Genomic DNA, 23600 nt, shown 5'->3' with positions numbered 1-23600 from the left:
GACCACAAAAAGGAGCTAAGAACTGTAGAGGGATAGAAGCTGTTGGTTCATGAATGTGTGAATAATGGAGAACCCTGGCCTGGTCAGAAAGGAGGGGAAGTAGCAGCTTGCTGAGCTCTGGGATGAGCAGGACTTCACTGTGTGATGGGGGGCTGGGGATGGATGAGTTGATACAAAGGAGGGAAGGGAGAGGAATGTCCTCTGCAGTGGTATGGGCCAATGTCACTGGAGCTCAGAGGAGGTGGAGAGAGCGGGGTACAGGCTGAGACATCTGCCCTTATTTGAAGCAGAGAGAAGACATTAGGAGGGCCCCACATCATCAGATATGGGTATAGAAAAGGTCCTTCTAGCTGCAAAGTGGAGAATGGATGACACAGTGTCCAGGATGGAGTGAGAAGACAGAAATAACCTCATCACCTCCCTATGACATTGGGTCTGGTAGCAGTGATTCAGTTTTGCATGTTGGAAAGTTTATATACTTATTAATTCAAAAATGGAGACAGAAGGTTAGGGTCAGAAAACACTTCTATAATTGACTCCTTTTTGGATCTCTGAAAGACTTCTCTCTTTGACCTCTTCTACATGCTGGACACTACTTTAAAGGAAGATTTCAGAAGAGCTCTGTACCATATAAACAGCATTGGGCAGGGAGTTCTGAGACCCGAGTTCCAGTCCTGGCTTCCTTTCCAGCTCCGTTTCCCACCTTAGCTTTCTTACAAATTGCTTTTGAGGATCAGATGAGGTAACATGGGAAAAATGTTGAACAAACACAAAGGCTCAGAGAACACTGTTCCTTTTCCAAAGAGCACTACTTCAGGAGTTAAGTAATAAATTTTAAGTATGATTTAACTGATAAATATTAAATTATATATTGTTTCACTATAGCTTTAACACATACATTTTAAGGACACAAAAATCTAAAATTTGCTGTTTTTACTTAGCCTTCAAGGTACATATCTGACATCAGATGGAAGAGCCACATGGTTTCAGAGGAGCAAATCTGTTTTCCATATCTTGTTTCTTCTTAGGAAGTCTCCTGCAATTCCTCCTTGAAGGAATCTCATCTTACTAGGAAGGACATGCTACTCTAGGTTATTAAGTCCAAAGTCTTGAGACTGATGGAACTCTGAAATAAAAGGTTTTGTTGAACCCTCACAATGTTAACCATAAAAGGACACAGTCCTAGAACCTGGGACTCTACTATAGTTCAAGTTCCAGCAAACGTGTATAGAAGTTCCAGCAAGTCTATATAGCAATCAGAAAGCTGTCTACTGGACACAGAGCTAAGTAGTTGTAGATAAGAGGAGAAGGACAACAGAGTGGAGAGAGTTTGGGAATATGACAGATCATAAGGAGAAGCCCTTACTGTTTCTGGGTTGGTTGGGGGTTGTAAGCAGAATACGATATCCTGTGTCCATAGGCAACCTGGGATTTGAGCCAGGTTTTTAGCATATTCCATTTAGCATGGAATAGTTCTGTTGGTTTGACCTGTTATCTCTCCCCCCACTCCCCTCCTCCATTTGTTGGTCCATATAACAAAATTTAGGACATCTCAGAAAGTTTCCATTATCTTAGGGCATGCCCATCCTTTTTTTCTGGAGAAATGGTAGCTGATATCTTGGATTTTCCAGGGCAGAGGTGATTTTGAATCGCACATTATTTTCCCTATGAGTACATTTACCTATGGAGAGTCTTCCGCCCCGATTTTTGGGTTAAGAATCATTCATGGTCATCAGTGTGTTCTGAGCCTCTGCACAGATCATAAGAGAAAGGCAGTCTTGGAAAACTGGAGGAGGAAGTTGCAAGTCCATCCATTTCCTGTGCATTCTCTCATGGCCTTGGGGAGCTTTCTGACACATGTTCACAAAATTGCAGGTGGCAAGGGAGCCTTGTTTACACTGGATGACAGAGATTCTCTAAGATCCGTCATGTAACTAGCCTCTGATTCTCAGCTGGCAAAAATAATTGCTTTACTAACTTATTTTCATGACTGCATGCTATCTCAGCCTATCCTTCTTTAAAGAAGAGAACCTGGACTGCAAAGGCTGTGGGGAGAAAACTCACTTCATTGCATTTAAAAGGAAACTCTGCTTGAGTCCTTTATGGTCCTATCTCTACCCATCAGCACCAGCTTCTGCCTCTTCAAGTGATAATTAGGCATTAGAAGCTGGCAGTGTGATCTCAGCCAATGGCTTTTAAAGGCTGTATGGATTTAAAGAAAGGCCCTGTGTGGGGCTTTTGAAAGGGAACTAAGTCTCTCCAGTGCCTCCTCCTCTCAGCAGCCTGGGCTCCATGTCCTGGTAGATGGCCTTCAGCATGAAGGAATGGCTGCTGTATGCCAGTCCTGTTGGGGCGCCTTAAATTTGAGCATTCTTTCTGAATGGATACCATGAAATACTTTTAGTAGAACTATTATTTGGTTGGAGGGCAGTTGTTCAAAACATACTGAGAATCATTATAATTGGAATGCAAACCTAACAATTAAACCTCTACTTTACCTAGCTAGAAAACAGTCCCCATGGGGCAAGGGACATGAGGGAGGTTTGGCTTCCACCCACATCACCCCAGCAATGTGAGGGCTGGTTGGGGTTGGGTTGGGTTATGCCATGCTGTTCAGAGTGGACCTTCCAGGAAACTGAGGCAGCATGAAGACCCCCTTCAAACCCTGAATCCTATACAAGTCAGAAAGATTTTAGACATGTCTGCTCAGAGTAACAGGAATGAGTTTATTAAAGGGATAGGAAAAGGGGAAGGGGACACTCTCAAGGGAGAGAGTGGGTCCTCTCAGAGAGGAGAGGGACAATGTGCCTGTCCTGCACTCCAGTTTTATTGGGGATCTCAGGGAAGTTTCCAGGGAAACCTGCCAGGTCCACCTCTTGACTTTTGGCTGACAACAGGGCGACATCTGACTTTCAAGTCTCCACTGCCATGACAACTCTATCACTTAAGCCCACGCTCAGAGGTTCTAATTGGATCCTTAACCACAGAATTATCCTTGCCTCCAAAATCTGGTCTGTGAAAAGAATCACAAAAGTCTCTCCCTTCAAAGTAACTTGGGCTCCTCTTATCAATGTTATATCCTGCCTGCATTTTCTTGTAGATAACAGGCAGTTTGCAGAGGAATGTGACATATCCTCTGCACTTAGTGGCTTCCATCCAAATCACCCCAGCAATATGAGGGTTGGTTAGGGTTGGGTTGGTTTGGTCCCTCCCATTCTGAGTATGCCTGGTTTGAGGCTGGAACTGGGCTACAGAGGAGGAGAGGGCTGGTCTTTGAAGACTGTGAAAAGTGACCGGGTCTCCCTACTTGAAATCCTTCTTTAAGTGCGGTGAGTCAGTTCTACAAAATTGCTCCCCATTCAACACCCAGGCAGTGGGGACTGGAACATGGAAAGGGCACAGTTCATGCTCTGAAGATGTCTTCACATTCTCCTGTGCTACAGTTGGAGAGGGCATTTTAGCTTACAAAGCTCTTTGTCACACATTGTCTCATTTAATTCTCAAACTATAAAGAAAGCAAAAATTATTATCCTTATTTTCAAGAAAAAAAGAGCCAGACTCAGTCCCAGGGACTTGCTCAGTTGGGGCTGGAACCAGGATCTTTGTTTCTACACAGTCACCCTACCTCAGGAAGTCAGAAATAATGGAGACTTTTCTGAGCATCCTAGAAGTTGTCAATTATACCCTATGGACATGTTTATAAAGCAAATCAGATAGGACAAGAGTGCATGTATGCTTTTGGGGTAAGGATCCTTTGATAAAAATGGCTATTGGTAGTGATATAATCCTGCTATTCACATACCTATAATTGCTTTGGCTTCTTTTTAAAAAAATATTTTTAGTTGTAATAACTTAATTTGTTATTATTTTCTTATGTGGTGCTGAGAATTGAGCCCAGTGCCTCACACATGCTAGGCAAGCACTCTGCCACTGAGCCACAACCCCAGCCCTGCTTTGGCTTCTTATAGGCTATTTAACCATTTGTGCTGCAACCAGCAACCTGATTACTTTATTTCCCTCCTTCAACACTAGGATTGAGGTGTTCAGAATGGAAATGGAGTGCTGGAATCCAAAGGCAGGGAATAGGATGCGGGTCCTTGCTCCTGGGCTCTCAACTTACATGCAAAGGCTGGAGGTAAACACAGTGTGTGAGAACATAGCCCATAGCCAACTGGGAACCTAGCTTCTTCTACAAGGGCATCCAGTGGTCAGCTCCTGCTGGAGGTCCACAATTCTAATCAGACCCAAAGTTACCAGCTTTTGAGATTTTTTTTTTTTCCAAGAGAATCTGGAAATCTAGAATTTTGTGTAAGTTCTCCTGATTGGGTTGTAACATATTAACAGCTAATTCAAACATTTCCAAACCAAACCAAACCAAACCAAAACCAAGACTGGGAGCCTCTTTTGCAACCTCTGTTCTTTGTAAGTAGTGCTTTCAGGACAAATGCACCAGGGCATAGAGATGTGGATAGAAGTACCTTTATTTCCAGCTGTCTTGCATCTTTTTCCTCTTTGTGAGGGGAACAGAAATACAGAAGGAATTAATAAACTGTTGGAACTAGGGAATACACAGAGCTTCCATATTCTCACTCTGAAGTATGATGATTTCAATATCGACTTTTCTTATTTTTAATGGTAGTTCTCGCCTTTTTCCTCATCTATTGGTTGATGGATGAGATCCATTTGCAAAACTCCTCAAAGGCACCCGCAGATTGGAAGCCGGGACAGAAGCTAAATACAGACCACTGCTCACTGGCTAACACCACAATTTCCTCACTTCTGTAACAAACTGTAAAGGAACCTAAATAAGTGAAATGACAAAAAATATGAGAATGACCTTCATTTGGCCTTAAATTTATAAAAAGTAAATCCATCATGAGCATTGATATTTTACCCACCATTAGTAATAAGTCACTTGTGACATAATTCTCAAATGTCAGGACAACCATGGTGAAGAATTGTTGTTTTTTAAAATAAATAAATAAATAAATAAGAGTATATGTTGGTAAAATTTCCAGACAGACAAGTCCTCTCTGCTACTGGCATTTTCAGCCCTGCCATGGGGAACTGGGTCGACTCTTAGAGTTCATAAATTCACCTTTACAGCTTCTGTTACAAGATTCTTAGGAGTGTCAAAAGAACTGGACTCTCAAGTCAGGGCAGGAGAAATAAGACTCCAAAGCAATCAGTGAGTTAAGAACCAAACCTTCTTACCTCCCCAGCTGGAATAGGGAGCCCCTACTAGAACTGGTATTTGGATGGTAAGTTTTGACTAACAGATGAACCAGCCACAAAGGATCCCCCTTGGTATCCACATTCTCTGCTCTGTGAATTGATCCAGAAGATGCAGAAATGGAATCCCCGAGCTTTCCCTGTTAACTCCTAATTTGGGACGATCTGTTTCTTTTCCCATGCATTGGGAAATGAAAATGTAAGGAGTCGGAATAGAAACCAGACTCAAGAAAGAAAAAAAAGACAGCAAAGGTGACTGGCAATCTTATGTAGTATGTCTCTTGGGGAGGAGGTGTCTAGATCTGAACGTCAGACTAGGACAAAATGCAAACAGAAACAAGTCTATTTTTTTCCCTAGGTCACCATAGGGAACCAATCTAACCTATTTACAAGTGATCTCAGGGGAAATATCTTTAAATAGCTATCTTGTCACCATCCTTTTCGTCATCTTCCACAATCGCTTTGGGTCTCTGGTCCCTGAGCAGTCTCACACCTGCAAAACAAAGCACAGATCTGCAATTAAGTGCCTCTGCTTCAAATATTAGACAACCTTGTAGTGCAGACATAGGAGCTCAGCAACCTAGAAACGTTTAGCATCTGTGCTGAGGGAGAGGGTACTGGGTGGCCTTATTTGGCCTTCCCAAGGTGTTCAATGAGGACACCACTCTGGGTGCAAGGGGATGCAAAGCCTGGGAGTCAGAGACAACCTTCACCTTCTTTCTCTGATTTCTGATCCTAAGCTTGCAGTACTATAGGATGGAAAACATGGGATTTTGGAGTTCAGTTGCACTGGGCTTAGTTCTGCCACCCTCTTAATCTCATTTTACATATGAGAAAATCTAAAATGAGAACACTACTGCTTATTATAAAGTGTTATTGGGTTAACTAAGGTAAATATAACACACTTAGCAAAGAATCATACTTGTGAACAACTAAATGCATTTTTCTTTTTCTTTCTCCCTGCCCCTCCCTCCCCCCACCTCCACCCCGCAAAGCAACTGGTCATCCTCATGAAGTCAAGCTTTGAAATATTTTACCAACAACCAGGGAAAATATTAAGCCAAGGTGCTGGACATGCTATTTCCAAATGTTAGTCCCAGGAAATGATGAGGTTCACATAGTTTAGAGCAAAAAAGGAAAATAAGAAAAATGTAGTGAGTTTTTCCATGTAACTGTATAGCTATAATTTAAAAAGGGGCTCTTTATTTTGAGACGACTCTTTGTCTTCTTTGGAGGATTAAAATATCTTTTTCTTTTAAAAAATTTTAGACATGTTAGATGATTGTTTCTTCTCATTCTTACTCAAAAAAAAAAAAAGTTGCTATCCCTCTGTTGGGCCCCATGGTATTTTGTTCTTAAAGAATTTTCTGGTCTATGAAACTCAGAAGTCTGAATTTCTTTTCTGAGCCCAATTTTCTGGGCTGATTAGCTCAGAAAAGTCCAGCGAGGAGGTCGGGATAGTTCTGCTCACCCTATGAAGGGTCAAGTAGGATCATTTTAACAAAGGACAGTGGAACTGTGACTGAGGCCAGTCCTGTCCTCCCATTCCAGCCCCCAGTTGTGTCTTGTACCCTTGCCTTGGATCCCTCTCTCCTTCCTCTCGTAATTAGAGGCTCCAGTCCATGAAGCAGTTCATAAAGATCTAAACTTGAGGGAGGAAGCTGAGCACCACAAGAGGCCTTTCTATAGCACTGGACTCCATTCAACAGTGGCAAATTAATGAAAACTATGTGTTAATCTTAATGACTATTCATTTGATTCAGTTCCTAGTTTGTTCAGATGGGTTCCTTACCAATTAGCTAATATTTATTGGAGGAGAAAAACAATTTCAAGAGTCTGGCTGGAACTAAAGCTTTTGCATAAATCACGTATGAAACACAGTGGGAGATATTCTCTCTGATACCAGCTGCGTGGAGGATTGGATTTTTATTTGAATTTAAGATAGCCTAGTAGGGGAATGTAGATTTAGCTATGTTGAATTCTGAAACTTTTCATCCTTCCTTCCTGGATATGTCTTTATATTAAGCTCCATGTAGGTTGATTCAAAATGGGTGAGAGCCTTTATAGTCCCAGGTCTTGGTACGCTTTGTGGTTACTTTGGGTATCCTTGACATAGAGTAAGATGAGAATCTGGGCCAAAGGTTGGGGGGTGGGGAGGTCCTGGGATTTCAAGGATAGGAGGAACCTACAAAATGATAAAGGCTGATGCTTCCTAAAGTGGAGTGGACTACCCATAGGAGCACATGAGGTCATTTCAAGTTGAAAGTGAACTACCATGCTAAGCGAAATAAGTCAATCCCCAAAACCAAATGCTGAATATTTTCTCTGATAGGCGGATGCAAATTCACAATAAGGTGGGAGCTAGGGAAGAATAGAGGTACTTTGGATTAGACAGAGTGGAGTGAAAGGAGGGGAAGGGGTATGGAGGAAGGAAGAATAGTAGAATGAATCAGACATAAATTATCTTATGCACATATATGATTACATGATCAGTGTAATTCTACATCATGTACAACCAGAAGAATGGGAGTTATTCTCCATTTATGTATGATGTGTCAAAGTGCATTCTACTGCCATGTATAACTAATTATACCAAATAAAAAAAATTAAAAAATGTGAGCCACTGTTTTATATTTGTGTAGCTAAACAGTAATTTTAATGTTTTATAATAAAGTTATGTGTTATGATTTGGAGCTTAATTAAATGTCCCCCCTAAGATTCAGGTATTGAAGGTTTGTTCCCCAGCTTACAGCACTCTTGGGAAGAGATGGAACTTTTAGGAGGTGGGGCCTAGTGGGAGGAAGTTAGGTCATTGTGGGCATGCCCTTGAGGAGGATATTGGGACACTGGCCCCTTTTGGTCCTTCTCTCTCTCTTTCTCTTCTCTGCTTCCTGGCCATCATGAGGTGAGTCGCTCTATTGCATCACACCATTCGTAGCATGATATTCTGCTTTTACAGGCCCAAAGGCAGCAGAGTCAAGGACCAAGAACTGAAATCTCTGAAACTGTGAGACAAACTGAATCTTTCCTCCTTTTATGTTAATTTTCTCAAGTACTTTGTCAAAGTAACAGAAAGCTAACATAGGAGCTTATCAAAATCTTGACTTCATGGATATTATTGTTCAGGTTGAGCTTTAAATCAGGAAAATATATATATATATATACATATATATATATATATATGTATATATATAACCACTGCATTGTTGTTCTTGATGCTTTGGTGATTTGAAAATGACCTCTGAGGGTCAATCAGCCTTGCAGTGAGCTATTTTTGAGCAGGATCCCATGTACAGCACCATCTACAACTGATCATCCACATTATAGACATGTACCTCTGACCTATAGGAGCCAGAGAGAAGGCACCCCCTGTCCTAACTAACCATCTTAGAAAATACGTTATTACAAGCAAGACAGAGGAGGTGTCACTTTCAAAGGACAAACCAGTCCCTTTCCTTTGTATAAGCACACTATTTTAATGTCTGATTCCCCTCGACTGCCAGATGTTCAAAGCTTATGGACCAGTTTTCCAGCAGGTTCCTCTTTCATACTTCTAGCCAAGCTATGCTTGGCTCTATTTGCTACAGACCCCAACTCAAGACTTCCTTCTCTCTTAAGCAATGCTTGGTTACCTGGTCCTGACCAATCACAACCAGTGGTCCCTGCCATGAAATCATCAAGATGGGGGTCCTGGCAAACTGTGGACCAAGTTGGGAGCAAGCCTGGAGCTGGCAAGAGAGCCTGAGATACCCTATTGAGGGGCTATTCTGGCAGTTGGAACCTGTCAAATGAGCTCATTAACCTAGGAGAAGGACGGTGGTTAGCAAGAGACTTAGAAAGGAGAGTGAATCCATGTCCAGTGTTCCCTTGCCAAGGGCTAATGAGAGGAGATGTCTCCAGGGTGCATTTGTCTGTGAGTTCCTCCCAACACCCTCATTAGAGCCAACGTGAGTTTTTCTGAACATCTGCCGAAGGCGCTATCCTTATCAGCTTAACTAGCATTTTGATTACTGCCAAATCTTTAGATACTAAAAGGCTCTTCAAAAATAGAGTAACTTCAGCTAATATGCTAATAAAAGCTAGAATCATACAACAATATCTACAATTGCACATACTTAAATGTAAACATTTGCTGACTCAAAAATTTCCATAATGAGTGTCAAGTCTATGGCCATACAGCACCCGTCCAACCCTTACACATGCTGCAGTATTTGATAAACATTTTTGATTCAATGGGGAAGCTGTTAATTGGGGATTTAGGTAGTGGCATATAGGCAACATCCATTGCCAAGTGATCAGAGTTCAATCAATTAGGAGGTTCCCTGAATCAGCAGGTTTGTATGAAGTAGGAGAATTCTCATCTTCAGAAATTGTTTGACCTATCTCAAAGAATATAAGATTAAACAGAAAATGAAGAGGAACTAACATTTATTGAGGACTTTCAATATGCCAAAAACTCTGCTAAGTGCTTTGACACTTTATTTAATAGTGTTCTCAGTGCTTTGAGATAGCCTTTATAGCCCCCCTTTTAGGAATGGATGAAATAAAAAAAGTTCTTAGTTGTGTTCATTTTTCAGAGCTTTGAAAGTACTAAGGAGCAGAAAAGGAAATATAGAGTTTTCTTGCCTTCAAAGCCCGTGCAAAATTTTATGTAGTCAGATGGCTCCCTGCCTGTAAATATTTTTTTCTCTCTACTAACTCTGTGGTAGTAAAATAAACACAAGAATGGGTAGAAAATAATCAGTCTCTATCAGGTACTGCAGAATCATGATTGACAGGTAGAATATCAAATCAGCAGATAATTATGGAGCACTGCTATATAGAAAGGATTGGACTAGCTGATATCAAGGCCAATACCGGAAACATAAGGTGACTGAATCACAACCCAGTCCTCATGAATTCAGCAAAGAAGCTGTTGACGTAGGTCAATTTACGTAACAGGTATAATAACAGTAATGAGAACAAAAGACCATACTAACAACAATGGCAGAGTCTTGGGTATTTGCATGCCCATGTCTAGTAGAGAGTTAGTTCGGAAAAGAAAAAGTCATTTTGGACTTGAAAAGATCAGTTAACAGAGGCTTTGAGTTGGCTGAGGTCACTGGGACCTGGACCGGGGAAGCTGGGGGAAAATGTGTGTCAGTTTGAGGGTCAGTAAAGGTGGGAAAGCAGTGTAGCTGAGCAGGAGTAGACTTTCCCACCCATCCTTGGTCCATTTCTCCTGAGAATTGTCTGTATGCTCCACACTATCTTGCTTGGCTCTGCCCCTTATTTGCAAATGAGAAAGCATGTGTTACAGTCTGTGCCTTTCTTTCCTTTTCATTTGATTTAAGGACAGAAATATTTAACAGAGGCAAAAAAAAAAAAAAAAGAAAAAAAAAAAAGAAAAGAAAAAAGAAAAAAAAGAAAAGAAAATCGATTTAAGTCATACACAATTCTAAAGTAGAATTTCCTATATTGCAGCATAACCTATAGAATGAGTAGACTAATAGGAAACAGGAAAAAAATCATGGCAATGGATCAGAGTTTGCTCATCTGGGTTACATAAGTCAAAATGATTACTTTGATGCAAGACTTATCAGATATTTTATTATTGCATCAATGGGTGCAGCTCTACCATGGAAATATCACCATGTAACAACTCCTTCTTCCTTTGGTTAAGTGTTGGAATGGATAAATTGTAACTATTGGCTATTATTCTTCAGTCAGTTACACCAAGGTCTCTGGACTCCTTTTCCAATAGCAAATCTACTGTGAAAGAAGAAAGGATTTTGCCCCTGGCTTGCTCTCTGTGTACCCGTTAGAGGCTGGAGAGCGGCTTCTTCCTTCAAGTCCTGCATGAGGTAAGAGAGTTGTGCTCAGCCACCTCTGTTGACTGAAGTAAAAGACAAATGAGGGAAGGAAGAGGCTAATGCAGATCCTGCCCAGGCAAGTGATACAAGGAGTCATGGGAACCATCCTTCTCTCTGAGCGAGTTATCTCGTGGTTTACAATTTGCCTACCTGTGAGTGAGTTTTGGAAAATATGTGTTAATTCTGCTTCAGGACCAAATATTTAGTTATTATATTCCCCTACCTAGAATATACACTCGGGGAAGACAAGAACTTTTTTTTTAGTTTTGTTTTCTAATGTATGTCTAGCACTCCCAACAGTGCCTAGCGCATAGTAGGTTCTCAATAAATACTGAGGGAGTAAAGGCTAAAGACTTTGCCACTTGTGGTCACTTGAACTCATCACTTTGGCTCAAATACTCTTCGCCCAGTTATCCCCATGGCACCCTCCCACACTCCCCATCAGGTCTCTGTTTCAGTGTCCCCTCATAAGAGAAGTCTTCCCTGCACTCCCTACTCAGGAAGCAGTCTCTAGCTCTCTCCCTCTTTCCATACCCACCTTTACTTTTCTTCCTAGCATTTATCCCTAGGAGAGATTCTATTGTCTCTTTGTACAATTATGATTATGATTACTATTTTGGTACCAGGGATTGAATCCAGGGACACTTTACCACTGAGCCACATCCCCAGCCCTTTTTATATTTTATTTAGAGATATGGCTTCACTAGGTTCCTCAGGCTGGCTTTGAACTCCTGCCTCAGCCTCCCAAGGATTATAGGCATGCACTATTGTGTCTGGCTAACTCTATGATGATTGACTTTCTTGCAGTATCAGTGCCTAGAACACAGCAAGGATTTAATAAATATCCATTAAAATACTGAGGGTTGTTTGAGGATTAGACTTCTGCCTGTTCTAAACTTCTTGTGTTATCAGTACAATTTATTATGTTAAAAGGTTACATGTAGTCAGAGCTCAGAAAGGCTGGTCACTAGAAATGAGTGTGGATATAAGTGTGTGTGTGTGTGTGTGTACACATAGTATATATGCACACCCTNTTAAACCCAAGACGATTTACTAATCAAATACAAAAGAAAGAGAGTCCATTTTCAGAAAGGTTCTAAAAATTCAGCAAATGGGGGAAAATATTTAAGAATTTACCCCAGCACGAAAGGGAGAGAGAGGGAAAGGGTTGGGGAGAAATACTGCTAAACATGACCAGGTGGGGTCACATACATTTTGATATACAGGTAAGTAGTCAAGAAGGAAGGATGGATGAAAGGAAAAAGAGTTGGAAAGAGAGGATGAGGGGGATGAAAGGAAGGGAAGGACAGAGAACACAAATTTTGTGGAACTTGGGACTCGTCTCTCTAGCTTGCTTGGAGATCTAGAGGCCCTGACCTCATTTGTCATGGTGTCTTTTTCTGAGATGTCTTTTTCCTCCTTTATTAAATTAAATAATGGAATGCTGGGTGTGGTGGTGCACGCCTGTAATCCCAAGAGACTGAAGCAGGAGGATTTTGAGTTCAAAGCCAGCCTCAGCAAAAGTGAGGCGCTAAGCAACTCAGTGAGACCCGGTCTCTAAATAAAATAAGAAATAGGGCTGGGGATGTGGCTCAGTGGTAGAGTGCCCCTGAGTTCAATCCCCAGTACCCCCTCCAAAAAAAAAATTAAATAATGGAAAACTCTTAATAACAATCAAATCTTATCTCCTTCCAAAAGTAGAACTTCTGCATTCCTATGATGCTAGAAGTCCAAACCACCCCACAGTACAGTAAAAACCTGGCTAAAGCCAGAGAGGCTTGGGTTTGAACTCCAGCTGTTCCACCTAGTAGTGTTTAACCTTGATTGATTCACTTATTTATCTGGTCATTCTATCATTAGTCCATCCGTTAATCAGCCATCCTTCTATCCATCCTTCCATCTATCCATCTCATCCAGGTAAGACTTTAAACCGTCTGACAAGTGAATTAAATTGTTTCTCTGTTTCTCTGTCTATAAAGGGAGGTAAAAGCTACTCTGTTACATTACTCAGTAGACTTTTTAAAAAATCCATGATACAAGCCATTTCTTACATTTTGTGGGTTCTCAGTAAATATTAGTACATCTCTCACTTGCTATTCTCCCTACAAAACCATCTGTATCTCTCTCTCTCTCTCTCTCTCTCTCACACACACACACACACACACACACACACAGTCTCACACTCTAATCATCATGAGTGTACACATTTTATTTCCTAACTTGCATATAAAGTTCTCAGGGACAAGAACTATACCTCATACAGAGTCTCCCTTATAGCCTGGGATTATAAACACAGATCAGTAAGGTTTTCTATTGGACACATAATAAGATAGCTATCAGTATTTCTGCATTTCTCTTTCTCTCCTCCCTTCCTCTCTCTCCTATTTTGAGAACTTGGTCAATTAGTCCATGTGACTTGGGAGGATCAGCCATCAGTTACTGGACACACGATCCACTTGAGACGGGGAAGGGTATTTCACCAGTTCTCAAGGATACACTGACATTTCTGTTTCACTGGCTCAGTGAATTTGACCAGCTCTGCTGAAGCAGGAGTAATCTCTGAGCCTCTGGCATCTCCAGGTCATCCCCCGGGGAACTGCCAATGAAGATAAATCTGAGAGGCAGCAGTACATGTGACTCCTCCCTAGAGCACTTGGGCAAGACCGAGCTTGCTGGGCCAGGACAAAGTCCATGTCCTGGAACCTCCTGATGGTCAGGCTCCCGACCCATTCCCACCACCTCCTGCTCTTTTACCTGCTGCATAGGGGGGCACGTGCAGGGCAGGTGTGTCTTTTCTCCTTGGCCTTTTCTGTTCCAGGTCAGAGTTATGAAGAGCTGGGTTTATTTTGCCCTTTGGACGTCTGTCCTGAACATCATATCTTTTAATTAGATGTTCTGAAATCACACCTGCATGGTTAGGGAAACAGAGAGATAGAAGCAGGGTCAAGTGAACATATCCCATACAGAAGGGTTGTGCATAACACAGCACATACACCTGGTGAAGGTAGTCAAGGTTGCTTTCCCAAACTTATTTTAATAAATGAAGTTTCCTTAGCGTAAGAATAATACTTATGCAGACTGCACTAGGAACATCCTCTATACAAAGGGGTTTGCATGCCTGATTTCATTTTAGCCTCATAAATCCCTGAGGGATTTAGTACTACCACCACCATGATCTACCTGAGATGATAGGTGAGCTAAAGAAATGGGCTCAATTTATTCCATTTTCTAGGTGTTGGATGGGGATTGAGCCTGGATTTTTTTTTTTTGTCTCCAAAGCTCATCTTCCTTAGCCAGTGGGGTAATTTTCTGTTCTGCAAGTTCTGTGCCTCACACTTCTACCCTTAGACTTTAATTATTGCCCTACCTCCACCCACCTTCACCTACTTGCCTTCTCACCTCTGTTCTGCAGGTGAAAATTTTCTCCATCATTTAATAATGCTCTAAAAATCAGAACTCACTACCCAGACTCATTTTCCCTGATTCTTAATTAGAACTTCCATTATGATGTTCCTTCCTTTTCCTTTTCTAACAGTGCTGGAAATAGAACCCAGGGTTTCAGGCATCCTAGGCAAGTGCTCTACAACGGAGTTCCATCCCAGCCCGTGATGTTTCTTCTTACTGCAGATTTCAGGTGTGTCTGGGCTGTTATTTCTTACATATAGGAAAGTTCCTTCCCAGAAATATCTGTTTCATTTGTTTTGTACCCCTCAAAGTATGTTGTGAGTAGAAAGGACAAGAAGGAAATGACCAAGAGTGAAGGAGAAAGAAACCAAACAAATAAAGTTTTTGAGCATAAGGGAGTGTCACATGTCATATCTCAGGTCTCATAGAGAGACATGTTAGTTGTTCATCAAACTGCTCCATGTTTTTCCTGGGCATGGAGCTGGACTATATTTCCAGCCTCCTTTGTAGTCAGGTGTGGCCTGTGATTGTCTCACACCCATCTCCCCACCAATCCTCCTTTCCAATGCCTCATGCCTGCTGGATGTTGATGAGCATGATGGCTTTGGAAGTTTGTGGTGGCTTTATTCACTGTCTGTTGATAATATCAGAGCCCATCAGCTGGACCCCCAATGATTGGAGCAGTGCATGCCTTTCTGTCCCAAAGTCTACTCTCAGTGAGTGAAAAATACTGTATTATAAATATAGTACTGTATAGCTATTATTTATTATTTAAATACCCAAATATTTAAAAAGATGTGTTAGGACCAACATGGTCCAGTGGGGGTGGTTCCCCTTCCCAGCTGTGCAAGGCGGCTGCGCTGTCCATTACCTGGTATAAAAGGTGGGATGTGCAGGGCAGGTGTATCTTTCCTCCTTGGTTTTTTTTGGTCTGACTCAACATTCAGGTTGGCCTGTGTGTTCTTCCCCTTTCTTGGCTTCTTTTTGAGATCACAGTCCTTAATGAACTGGTCTGAAAGATCATCTGCTTTTGACAGGATATGAAGCAAAAAAAAAAAAAAAAGAAGAAGAAGAAGAAGAATATAACATGAGTAAGGGTTAGTCCCACACTGGGAGCCGAGGTCATTTGTTCTGAAAAAGGAAAATGTTTATTATTTTTGTCTCTTCAACAGAGGACTTGAGTAGATTTACAGAATGATCTACTCAATATAGACTAGAATAGAGAGAAAGGAAAACTGGAATTCTGTGAAACCCCCAATTAAGAGAATTTGAAAAGCAAGACAAAGAAGAACTTCAAAAGATGGTTGGGCAGACCTCAGCGTGGGTGTGCGTTGTTTCTGATGGGGTAGGCTCTCTGTGCTAATGCTCAATTTCCTTTGCCCGAGGTTTGTTCTCTTTAGACACCCCAAGGGTCAGTGTGGAACCTGCAGCTCCCTTGATCTTGGGAAGTTTCCCTGAGGTTCTCAGTAAATTCCTGACTCTCTTTCGCTTCTGGGACAGGCGTGTCCTCCTGATGGTTCACGTGGGGCTCCACCACTCATCTTTCTTTTCCCTGGCCTGGCAGCTCTCCTATTTGCCCATCCTAGCCCCAGCCCTTTTTTCTTCTTCTAAATCTCTTTCTTTTTCTTAGTCCCCTCAGGACCTCAGGAGAGCCTTTGGAGTCCTGCGGCTACCTCACTTCCACCGGATCATTACTCGTGGCCCCTGAAGGTTGTTACTGCTCTCCTTCATCCTTCTCTGTCACTTGCCCTCATTCACTGCTCCAAGTGATTCATCTGTTGCTCTATTCAGCGTCTTCCCAGACATCAGGGAGTAGATTCTTTCATGCAATTTTATTCTTAATGGCCTCTCCCTTCAATAAGTGCATGTTGAATGAGAATCAGCCACCCCACGTCCAAGTCCTAATTCTCTCATTTGCCAATTGTGGGAGCATGGCCTTAATTTGTAGGAACTTTAATAGTCTCTCAATACTTAAAGCAAGGATAATATTAAATCAATGTGTGAATGTATGTGTGTGTGTGTGTGTGTGTGTTTGCTCATGTTAGCAGCAAAGCATCTGATACAATTTGATATATTTCACATGTTTTAATAAAATGTTCCCTCTGCCATGGCTCAGCCCCTAAAGTTCCACCAGGCCCAGAGGAAGGCCCCCTCTTCATTAGTCTTTCCATGCAAACTCCAGTCCTGTGTGTCCTTTCTCATTTTCTGAATAGTCACAGAATTTTTGCCCATGTAACACCTTCAAAGTTGTTAAAGGTGACAAATGATGAAGCCCGAGCATGAATCAGCAGGAGGCCTCTTCTGGCCATAGAAGTGAAGACGGGTGAGGAATTTACTGATGTAGTTTTGATTTGTGCAGGTCTTCTCTTCCCTTTTTTAATGATAGCAACTTGTCTTTCATCTCCTTAGCAGCCATAATCAAATGTTTGCTGAATATATGATTGAATGAATAGACTCCAACATGTTTAGCGTAAAGAGATATTCTGTTGGGATTCAAAGAAGCCAATTCCACAAAACAACCAGGATATTTGTCCTCTCTGGAAACTCTGAGCCATGACCTGAATGCAGTCTGGCTAGATCTACAAATGTGAAGGAACATGGGGGACATTCAGAGGTTAACTGGGTCTTTCAGATCCCTGCCTCTCCCTCCCTCTCCTCTTTCCCTCTTTCCTCTCCTCTCGTTCTCTTTCCTTCTCCGTTTCTTTTTCAGTAAAATATTCAGGTAAATTTCTTGGAAACATTGAAAATTAAATAGGTCAAATCTCTTCATTTTAGTTTGTGGATCTGGACATTTATGGATCTGTCATTTGTTCATTTATAAAATCAATGTTTATTAAGCTTCTAGTATATATCAGGCCCTGCTAGAGTCTAAGAATAAAAAAGGACGAGTAGATTGTTCTTGCCTTCAAGTTTTATGGTTTATTGGGCAAACAATAGAAATAATTGTTTCTAAAACAATTATCCTTTGTTTTAGAAAATTCAACATGCCTGAGGAAACCACCATCCCTTGGTAACCATACATTAGTATGCCTGTATTATCAAAAGGTCACTATATGTAACCCCCAAATCAAATAACATTATTTTCCTCAGTCACATGCATAGTAATAAACATTTCCTTTGCCTAAAAGATTTTGAAAATTTCATCCAATCATCTCCATTTAATAAACATTTATGAAGTCATACTACATATGAGGCTTTAGATTATACAAAGTTTATATATACAATAAAAAGGCTGTAAAGGAGCCTTTACTGAGTATCACTTATGTTCTAGGTCATTCCGTGTCATTCCAGCACACAAGATTGGCCAGCGGTTTTTCTGATTCATCTCTGCCTGTGCTTTCCTGGTTGTTAAAAACACTACTATCATTCCTGAACACATCATCTCATTTAATTCCAAAAGAAGCCTACCAAAACAGTGTACTATTAATCCCCAATTTGCAGATAAGGAAAATGAGGTTCAAAATGTCAAATAAAAGGCAGAAGGGGACACTGATGGCAGGTTATGGGATCAGAATTAAACCTGGGCTCTTGGAATTGTGAGTCTTCATATGCCTGGTTAAAAGAGCAATTCTTAAAACATGTTCTCCCACAGCACAGTTAATTTCTCCCATATTGTACATACCATAGGTAGGAATGAATGAATTACTGAATGAATGAATGTTGCTTAGAATGGGTGTTGCCCAGCTGTGGGGTCTCTGGGGGCTCAGCCTGGCAATGTACCTGTCAGGGGTGTGGGCCACCCTTTGACCCTAAGGCACTACTCTGCACACAGTACATAGAGCAAGACATTTGCTTCAGTTTATACTTTAACTTCAATTGCATTTTTCCCCACTTTTGGAGAAATTCTGAACATAAAATATCTTGATGGCAAATGGGGAGTGGGAAGAGGAGGGGGGAGTCATAACCGGGTGAGGCATAAACAAAGGCTATGAATATGCAAAAGGCCCATCCATCAAAAGTCTGAGTGTCTCATTTTTAGAAATGGGTAGAGGCAGAAATGTTTCTGGTATTTTCATTACAAAGGTTATGCAAAAAGTCAGTTCTGGAAAGGAAACAGATTGACAATAAAACAGAAAAAGGCTATTTAAAATTCTGTCTTGATAGGCAAAGAGAGATATTTGAAATATTTTATTGGCACTGCACATGGGGTATAAGTGTGCCGGGAAATACTGGAAACAACCTCTACTGCCACATCCCATTTATTGCCTCAAAAATGCTTTGCCTGGGACTCTAGCAGACCCACAAAAGAGGACAATGCTTCCTCTTTCTCTCTCTCTTTAACTCTAATGAACCTGTCCCGAGTGCTTCAGCTAATATTTACATGGCAGACCCCACAGACCCATGGCTATTTGCCCGTCCAGCTGGTGTTGGCTGTCACCAGAAGGCATAGTCTATCAGGTTTCAGGGGCCTCTTTTCTGACTTGCCTGCAAGCCGTATGGCAGAGACACCCCTTTCTGACTTCCATGACTGACATTCACAGTGGAGCACTTACCTAAGTGGCTGTAACGAGGGTCTAGTTTGTCTAGTCTGTCTTCTGAGAGCTCCAGAGGCTGCATTTGCTCAGTGGACATCATCAAAGGAGAGCAGGTGTGCTTCTTATACTACAGATGTGTAAGAAACAGTCTGTAAGGGTGCCCGTGGCTCATCCACTCATTCACTTATTAAATAAATATATTTTTTGAGCACTAACTATTATTTCCCAACTCAGTCTTATTTTTTAAGACTGCTTCTTATACTTAGGTATGAAACTTTAAGCCCAAATAAGATGGATCATACACCCACCCATGCAGGCACACAGATTTATTTGCTAATTGTCATATATCAAATGCTCAGCATTTTTCCTCTTTCAGAGGCATTTTAAGAGTTTCAGAATAAATACCTCGACTGATTCTGAGTTAGAAATAAGTTAGCTCAGAGTTATAGAAAATCTTTTTTTTTAATTTTAAATTTATTTATTTATTCTAATTTGTCATACTTGACAGCAGAATGCATTTCAATTCATAGTACATATATACAGCTCAATTTTTCATGTCACTGGTTGTTCAGAGTCACACCATTTGTGTCTTCATATATGTACTTAGGGTAATAATTTCCATCTCATTGTACCATCTCTCCTACCCCCTCTCTTCCCCTCCCTCCCCTTTGCCCTATCTAAAGTTCCTCCATTCCTCCCATGCTCCCCCCACATCCCCATTATGGATTAGCATCCACATATCAGAATAGAAAATCTTGATTGAACTTCACCTGTATTTTGTCAGCTGAATCCTGCAAAATAGGATTATGTCTGTTTCACAGATGAAGAAACTGAGGCTCACAAAGTTCACCTAATTTACTTAGTCATGCATCTATTAAATTACCAAGCCTAGATCCAAATCTAGTTCTACTGACTTCTCTAGACCCATCTCTTAAAAACAAAGTGAATTATTGAATCCAAATTTAATCAGGCTTCTAGTTTTCCACCATTCTATCTCATAACTATAAAGTAATGAGACTGCTTCCCAGACCATATTATGAGGGTGGTAGAGTTGTGCCAGGAGAAAATTCAGGCCTCAGATGGATCTTCATTGTTTTCTCCCTAGGGATTCCTGACATGAGAGCAAGGCTGTCTGCCTCCCCTTATCCTCCATCTTTCCTGAACCACAAATCCATTTGAACTTCCAGAGCCATTAGATACAGTAATTGCCCAAGAGGAGTGAAAATCCAGAATGGACATGCATCAGGTCTGAATGAAAAATGCATTAGCTGAGATTTATAGGAAATCTTCATTAGAGACTGTTCAAATCCTGTTTCTTAAAGTTCCTTTCTGAGGTTCTCTGATAATTAGTACTCAGTTCCTACAATAGCAAGAATGGCGGGGGAGGAACAAATAAGATTAAATTGGCTCAGCTGATCTTCTCTTGGGATTTTCTGGACCTGCGGTGTGCAGAGGAACACAAAAGACCAATTGTGCTAACATTTCAAGCTCATAGAATAAGTTCGACTCAGTTGTCTTCTGAGGAATTAGCCAGTGTTCTCAGGAAAGGCTGGAGGGCCTCTCCCCCTGTGAGCTGAGATCATTGCATAGCAGATGGAGCCATTAACTGATCACTTGAGCCTGGCTTTTAGTGTCACTCTGGGCAGACTGAATGTGCTATGTGACTTCAGCAGAAATCAATGCCGACCATTGTTCTTAATGTATATATAGACATGGCCAACTCCCCGGGACCATAAAGAAGTGTGCTGTTATTTCGGGTAGCTCCTACCTCCATCTTTAATGATAAGAGCTATGGGAAACCACTTAGAAGGGGGCTCTATGCTGAGGTCTCAAGGAAAAGTTACAGCCTCAGATGGGAGATTTTGCACCTAATTAACCCATCTTTCTCTTCTCTGGGAAGTCATGGGTCCAGTCATAGCCGTTGTACAGAAAATCACCCCAGGGAAGATCTGACCCAAATAGTTATGCACTCATGGACAAAGCCATCATTTGATCTTGGAGTTCTGGTCTTATCTGGTGATTGTTCTTCTTCTCTCCAACTTAAGGTAGCTCTTCTTCATGCTTGGGTCACAAGGCTGCCCCCAAGTGTCCAATAGCTGATTATTTAATTTGAACACAGGCTTTTAAGTCAATAAACCTAGGTTAAATCTCAGCTCAGTTAGTAACTAAAAAGCTATGTGACTTTGATGAAGTTGCTAAATATTAATGATGAGGTGTGGGTAAATGGAGCCCCAGCCCAATATAGTCATTTTTACCCTCTCTACCTAGAAGCTATGATGAAAATTGCAAGACTAGCTTCTTTGTTATACCCCTATAGACTGACACTCAGGGACATATGGGCCCTCTCTTCTCTGCCCGCCCCCCCCCCCGCCCCCGGCACAATTGCCATTTTTACTCAGTTTTCTTATTTGTAAAACAGAAATAGTAACTGCCTCATAGAGTTCCTGTGTAGCTCAATGCTTAGCACATTGTACTCGCTCTTCAAGAGATGATAGCTCTTATCATGTGCCATTTTCTACACCTCACTAGATAGCTGTGTATGTGGAAAATTCTAAGAAACAATTGAACCTTTTGTTTTCAACAATTCAAATGCAGTTTCATCAGAAGGAAGAAGCCCTGACAGCACCCGAGCAGAGAGGGAAGAGCCTGCCCCAGGTTGATCAGTTCCACACATTAGAGGGCCCCGGACATTCTAGGGCAGCTAGAGATTCCTCATGAGACTGACAGGTGCTACCTCTGCAAGGAGGCTGTATCATCCATGGGGAAAACAAACACTGTTTTAAATCAGTGTGAACCAGCAAGACTATTTACGAGAGGGGTTGAGAGAGGATTTCCAGATTTGAGATTAAAAAATATTTTCTATCACAAAAATTTCCCATGTTTGGTGGAACACATTCTGCCCATGGGGTTATGTCATTGTGACCTTCCTGTCAGAAACTCCATCAAGAGCAAGTACTTGGAGGGCAGAGCTATTTGGAATGTGTACCCTCTTATTGATCATTGCCACTGTACTTGCCTGTTGAATATCAGTTTGAGGCCACCACCTGCTCCACTCCCCACTTGCCTTCTCAGAGAGAAGGGTGCTCTTTACGAGCAAACCATTGTAAGACCTGAGCCTATTTCTTGAACTAAGAAAGAGGATGTTTTTAATTCCAGCTCTCGACTCTGCCCTGCTTTCCTCTTTGATTCATTCTCCCCTCCAAGCAGGCATCATACAGGGACCTGCCCTAGTCACGTGATCCAGGGAAGTGTCCATCATCTTCCTTAGCAGCTTCCTATCATTTGGGGACTTGGGAGGTACCAGTTCCCTTTATATCTAAGGTTTTCTGGGTCTTCAGATTGCAACGCAAAAGCTAGGGCATTCAGTGGCACTTGTTGACGGAGACTTTACCTTTGGGGTTGTTCCATAATTGTCTCTAGTAGAAAGATTTGTGACCCTTCATTATCTCTTGCCTTTTCTGGTTCAGGGTGGTCTCTGAATTTTAACACTGACACAGTGGTGGCTTGTTCTGCTCTGTAATTGTCAATTTGAGGCCACCTACCCTCACCTGATGAGCTAGAAGTCAAATGTGCTGTAGAAATGAGGGCATTTTTATTATATAATACCCCCAAGGGGCCTTAGGGAGCACCAGGGATTGCACACATTATTTCTGCAGCTAAATATGAATCTTCACACTGAATGGCGGCAAGCACAGACCCCATGAAGATTCCAATCCTTCCAGGTCAGGTTTGACTACCAAATAACTTTATGTTGAGTTTCACACAAACAGTTTCAGATTTTTTTGGTTTTCAGAAATTTTCACATTTCTTAATTAGAGAATAAAGGATTGTGGATCTGTACTCTTTTCTTGGGTGTTGGTTTGGGAGAATGAGCAAAGCATGTATAAGAAAGAGATCAGGAGTTGTAATTTCAGGATCTGAGGAGGGTTTGTAGGGCCCCAGATGCTAAACTCTTACAACTTCCTGACTAATCCTTTTCCCAAGAGACAAAGCCTTTCTTTTCACAGAGACACTTGTAAAAGCAAATACGACTGAGAGAGGAGATCTATAAACAGATGTCACAGTTCTCAGCAAACGTTAATAGCAGAGGTCACCTAACCTTTTGAGAAGAGCAACTGAGAGGGCTAAGGAACTGGATGCCTGGGCAGGAACCCCAAGAAGTTGCTGGAGGGCAATCCAGCCTGCAGAAACTTGAGGACCCGTTTTTGCTGAGACCAGCTTCCATCATCTCTGGCTAGTTCTTTTTCAGGGGGATTACATGCTATCTCTGCAGCTGCAGGAGATTAATGAGTTCAGTCTGAGGTCAGAAGTTGGTCTGGGAACTTTTTCTTTTGAGTCTCAGTAGCTTTCTCAGTTGGATGCAAGAACATACGGTTTAACTCATGGGCAGAGAATTCCTCTCTGACAGTAAACCTCGGATGCTCAGAGGCAGAAGCAAATGCTGGGTTGCTTGTCCCTCTTTAACTTGGTGAATTTGGGAAATCCATGTGTTCTCTTGAAAAACTTAGCTTTCACATCTGTAAATAGTGGATGCTAGTGCCTGTTCTCCAGCATCACTGAGAGTACTAATAATATAATATGCAGATAGCACCCAGCCCAGGACCCAGCACATGCTAACACTATCATGAGCATGAGC

General features: G+C 41.6%; 1 protein-coding gene across 1 annotated transcript; it reads right to left on the bottom strand.

The window, feature by feature from the left end:
- Positions 1–5352: 5352 nt before the first annotated feature.
- Ppp1r17 (protein phosphatase 1 regulatory subunit 17) lies at positions 5353–19136 on the bottom strand. Its single transcript, XM_015490365.2, has 4 exons — positions 18983–19136; positions 15361–15513; positions 13839–13991; positions 5353–5725 (listed from the first exon to the last, which is right to left on the bottom strand). The coding sequence occupies exons 1-4, from the start codon at positions 19062–19064 to the stop codon at positions 5646–5648; spliced, it is 468 nt and encodes a 155-aa protein (XP_015345851.1). The 5' UTR covers positions 19065–19136; the 3' UTR covers positions 5353–5645.
- Between the last annotated feature and the right edge of the window lie 4464 nt (positions 19137–23600).

This window comes from Marmota marmota, unplaced genomic scaffold, assembly GCF_001458135.2.
Source record: "Marmota marmota marmota unplaced genomic scaffold, marMar, whole genome shotgun sequence".
Classification (NCBI taxonomy): Eukaryota; Metazoa; Chordata; class Mammalia; order Rodentia; family Sciuridae; genus Marmota; species Marmota marmota.
Note: the sequence above shows the minus strand (reverse complement) of the source record. Positions and strands in the feature narration are given on the sequence as shown.